General features: G+C 45.6%; 1 protein-coding gene across 1 annotated transcript; it reads right to left on the bottom strand.

The window, feature by feature from the left end:
• Positions 1-905: 905 nt before the first annotated feature.
• On the bottom strand, positions 906-4,744 carry zic2a (zic family member 2 (odd-paired homolog, Drosophila), a). Its single transcript, XM_007547178.2, has 3 exons — positions 2,769-4,744; positions 1,367-1,530; positions 906-1,127 (listed from the first exon to the last, which is right to left on the bottom strand). The coding sequence occupies exons 1-3, from the start codon at positions 3,745-3,747 to the stop codon at positions 933-935; spliced, it is 1,338 nt and encodes a 445-aa protein (XP_007547240.1). The 5' UTR covers positions 3,748-4,744; the 3' UTR covers positions 906-932.
• Positions 4,745-4,791: the final 47 nt, after the last annotated feature.

Below are 4,791 nucleotides of genomic sequence, written 5' to 3'. Positions count from 1 at the left end.
ACCTCTTAAAACTTTGAACAAAAATTAGCACAGAACGAAACAACTGCCCGTGTTCGTAGCTCGTCATTGTACATATTTATAAGTAAAGAAACATTCTTTTTATAAATACTGTTTCATCTGTAGCAAGTAAATACCATAATTTAATTACAAATGGATAAATATGGCAGCTGATATTTACAACAAAAACAACAAAAAAAGGAAAGGGTGTGTGGGTAGAGAACAAAAAAATAAAAGAAAAAAAACAAACAAAACATAAAAATAAATTGAAAAAACGACACAACGTTTATTTGACCTCACAATCTTTCCAGATAGTGTTTTCTCTTTTTTTTCTTCTTCTTCTTCTTCTTCACAATTCGAACTTGCAAAGCACAAAACATCACAAGTTAAGCCCCAGCAAACTAAAATATACATTCACGATCATGGTTATTGTGGTCTGTTGGAGTTAGAAGGTTAACTTTGGCACTCTCTCCAGTTTATAGATGTTTTAGTATAGTACAATCAGTTTGCCTCAGGATCACAATATTCAACAGTATTGTACAGGTTTTAATGGTAATATGTGCACTAAGATTCCAGTTAGAGAAACAGCTATCTGAAGGAACATCTATACACCAAAAGACTTGACAAAACTACCACAACCAAATGGGAACGTGGATTTTTTTTCTTTTTTTTCTTTCCTCTCCTTTTAAGTTCCTATTTACAGTATGAAACACACCCTTCTACGATTTATTTATAATACACATTTTCCTCTGTTGGTCATCATCATCATCCTGCCTGGTGGACAATAACATACAAAATAAATGATTTTTGTTTGTTTGTTTGTTTGTTTGTTTTTTATGTGTGTGTGTCTCCAAATAAAAAGTATATCCGGTGGAATGCCCCAGTGCTGTGAAGTGTGTGTGGCTTGCTGTTGTTGTTTTTTGTCGAGCTCAGTCCTACACATACCATTCACTGAAATTGGAGGACAGGCCACTGTGGCTGGTGGTGTTGTGCACAGCTGAGGCTGGGGACAGGGTGGTGTTGCTTTGGGTCTCGGTGGTGGGGGACACCAGGCCCGGGGGTGTGGACGATTCGTAACCGGAGCTTGCAGCTGGCGATGAGTCTGACGCAGATGGAGTGGACTCGTGGACCTGGTCGATGAGAGAAGAAAAAGAAGAATCAAGCATTTGAAGATAAAAAAAACAAAAAAAACAAAAACAAAACACAAACAAGAACAAAAACAGGCAGATGTTGGCATTTGCAAACAGCTGACAAAAGTCTCAGTTATTATGATGCAAAATCTGAGACACAACCAGAGATTTGATCATTGACATCATAGCACACACACACACACACACACACACTGTTCCATAAACCAGATATTATTTACCTTCATGTGTTTTCGTAGTGAGCTGGGGTGTGTGTAGGACTTGTCGCACATTTTGCACAGATATGGCTTGTCCGACGTGTGGACGTGCATGTGTTTCTTTCGGTCACTGCTGTTCGCGAATCTTCTGTCACATCCTTCGAACTCGCACTGGAAAGGTTTCTCTCCTGCAGAAGAAAAACAACAACAACCAGATATACATATGACTCAAATGTCTTTTTTTTTCTTAATGTAATCGCCTTAGGTGTTGCATTGATGTAAGTAAAACAACAAGATTTGTGCGTAAAAATTCAATCCCTCCGCCCCCAGCTCTCTCTCTCTCTCTCACTCACTTTCTCTCTCTCTCTTTCTAGCAGTGGTGTTTAAAGTTTAGGCAGCTGATTTTAAAACGAGTGTGGATAAAGGAGGAGGAGGAGGGGATGAGTTGGAAGACTTATTTAGCCTAAATAATGCGCATAGTGATTTAGAAAGGGGGAGGTTTGGGGGGTGGGAAGGCCGTTGTCGATTGGGCCTTTACACTGGAGGCATACCATTTGGTGCGAAGACAATAAAAATCTAATTAGCACGTGATCAATTTCATGTATCCCCCCTCCCCCCAAGAAAATGCGTTCAAATGCGGTTAAAAAAAAGAGAGAGAGAGAGAGAGAAAAAAAGTGGCTGATAATGGCCCAGTCTAGCACCTCAGCTCATATCAGAAGGGGCGCAAACAAAAGGCTTTCCCCCTGCTGCTGCTGCTGCGATCCGCAACAACGAGATGCACGAGTCGAGATCGAAATATTTAATTAATAAAGCCCAGATAAAACGCGATGCAACGGGGAGAGGAGCGCAGCGGAGGAGATAAGCGCTATTAAAGCGCGTTCATGAACGAGCTGATGCGATTTACTACGCCAGCCCGGGCTGCTCAGCTGCGCACGCAAAGCGCTCCCACTGTTCTCACTGACCCATTTCTACTGGACGTTAAATAAAAAGTAAACAGCACCAGTTCGGAAGCATTCGGTGCGACCGGGAGGAGGTGGAGAGAAGAGGGTGGTGGGGAGGGGGGACCTGCTTTAACATCCGATAGAATAGTTATAAAGGAGTCCAAAGAGAGCACGTTCAATGGTTAAAAACGAATGATAGCCGCTTCGGTTGCAAATCTACTTTGTTACCAGTACTGCGATCTACTTTAGTAGCCGTAAAATACTCGCTCTTAATCAGATTCTATTGTGAGTTTCTGTGGACAAGACGCGGTTAGGATGTCATGGGGAGAAAAAATAGCAGCACACGCAGGCCAATAACAATTACACAAATCCTAATTGTCTAAATCAATTTACAGGTAATTCCCAGAGGCACTATTTTAAAATCTAAGATCCCCCCACTCCTCCCCCTCACCCCCGCCGCGCCGTGGTTAAAATTAGGGGCCTACCTGTGTGCGTTCTCTTGTGGATCTTCAAGTTTTCCGAGCGGGCGAAGACCTTGCCGCAGCCGGGGAAGGGGCACGGGAAGGGCTTCTCCCCCGTGTGCACCCGAATGTGGTTCACCAGTTTGTATTTCGCCTTGAACGGCTTGCTCTCCCGGGAGCAGTCCTCCCAAAAGCAGATGTGGTTGGTCTGCTCCGGCCCGCCGACGTGCTCCACGGAGACGTGCGTGACCAGCTCGTGCATGGTGCTGAAAGTTTTGTTGCAGCACTTCTTGGGGTTGCTCAGCTGCTCCGGGTCGATCCACTTGCAGATGAGCTCCTGCTTGATGCACTGCTGCCTCATGTAGCGGAAAAAGGCACCGGGGTGATGGTGGTGGTGGGCTGCCATGTTCATGCCCATGTTCATATTCATGGAGCCGTACTGGTTGTGGAGCTGCGCGGCCGAGTACGGGTCGGTCCTCGGGCTGGAGACCTGGTGGTACTGCTCGGAGCGCCCGAAAACTTCACCCGGCAGTCCGAGCCTCATCTGGCCGTTCAGGACGTTCGGGGAGCCGTGGGAGCCGTGCTGGTCGTGGATCCCGGGGAAGAGAATGTGGCTCTGAGTGTCTGTGTGGGAGTGATGAAGGGACCCCGCAGTGGGGCCAAAAATAGCGTGCTGGCCGCTCGCCGGAGAGGATTCTCCAAAGCCGCGGCTGCGAAAGAGAAAGTCCCTGGTGGAGTTGAAAGGGGAGCTCGCGTACGACGTGACATGGGCGGCGTGGGCCCCCAGAGCCGCAGCGGGGTAGCCCGGCGCCTGAGTGGTGAAGGCAGAGCTCTGTCCCGGGGAGAGATCGTGGTTCAGCTTGAACGCACCCATGTGTGCGGAGTCTACAAAGCTGTTCTGCGCCAAACTCAAGTCTCTGTCCTGCATCTCGCTCGCAGAGTGATGCCTGGCGAACGTACCCACTCCCAGTCCGGGGAACTGGTGGCCAGCATCAAGTAACATTTTGTTTTTAATTTAATTTACTTTACGAAACCAGCGCAGATGTCCTTTTTTATTATTACAGTAAGAAGAAAGAAGGTGAAAAAAAGATCAAATGTTGACACGCAACGATGCAACTTCCAGCTTTGGAAACACCATATCAGGCGTGAATCAAAAGCGCTTCTCCGCGCATAACTAAAAGATTTCAATTTAACTAACAAGGGGGGGGGAAAAAATCTAATTTACATGGGATCGAAAAATCCAAACGAAAGTGAAGGATTCCCTTGTGTCCTCTCCTCCTGGCTGTGCTTTAGTGAAACTAAGAAGAAGAAGAAAAATACTGTTCGATCAAAACAATTATCTTATTAGACGTCTTCTGCGCACGACGAGCGAGAGTGGTTGAAGCATCTCAAGACTTTAAAAAAAAAAAAGAAAAGGAAAAAAAAACATTCACCGCGGTCCAGTTTGGGCACGGATTTATGTCTCTGGCTCGGAGTGAGCGCTTTATCGGCGGAGGGTCCCTGTTTCTCCGTGGACTGGCTCTACCTCCTCTTCCGCCCCCTTTAACTGGAGCCCGTTCTCTCTTTCCGCGCAGTCTCATTGGCCACCGCGCCTCATCAATCCCAGGTGCCCCTCCAATGGCAGGTAGAGCTCTGGCGACTTAATAGCGCGACGCCATTTTTCCAAGCAAACGATTACCGCCTACTTTTTAGGATTGAAGATTTTCTCTCTCCCCTCCTTGTCCCCCAAACCCATGTTTCTTTTGAGCAGGCTTAGAGGAATCACGACAAGGGAGAAGAGAGCGCGTCTTTTTTATTTCTTTCTTTTTTTTTTTGTCTTGTTATTGTTGATATTTTCAGGGTGTTACGCTGGTCATGGCAGTGAATGATAATTTGTTAGATAGGAAAATAGTGATTTACTTGATTAATCCTGCCAAAATCTGGCGCAGCAGCTTTGTGTATTTCTAAATGTATTCAAAGTTTAGCAAGTCACATGTCACACAACGTCAATAGATAGATAGATAGATAGATAGATAGATAGATAGATAGATAGATAGATAGATAGATA

Source organism: Poecilia formosa, unplaced genomic scaffold (genome assembly GCF_000485575.1).
Source record: "Poecilia formosa unplaced genomic scaffold, Poecilia_formosa-5.1.2 Scaffold19, whole genome shotgun sequence".
In the NCBI taxonomy this organism is placed as follows: Eukaryota; Metazoa; Chordata; class Actinopteri; order Cyprinodontiformes; family Poeciliidae; genus Poecilia; species Poecilia formosa.
The sequence above is the reverse complement of the archived record's forward strand: the minus strand, read 5'-3'. Positions and strand labels throughout refer to the sequence as shown.

Coding starts and splice junctions, on each gene's coding strand:
- zic2a (XM_007547178.2), bottom strand. CDS start 3,747: ATGTTACTTGATGCTGGCCACCAGTTCCCCGGACTGGGAGTGGGTACG. Junction 1,531..2,768: donor CCACAAGAGAACGCACACAG/GTAGGCCCCTAA, acceptor TTTCTTCTGCAG/GAGAGAAACCTTTCCAGTGC. Junction 1,128..1,366: donor CACTACGAAAACACATGAAG/GTAAATAATATC, acceptor CTCATCGACCAG/GTCCACGAGTCCACTCCATC.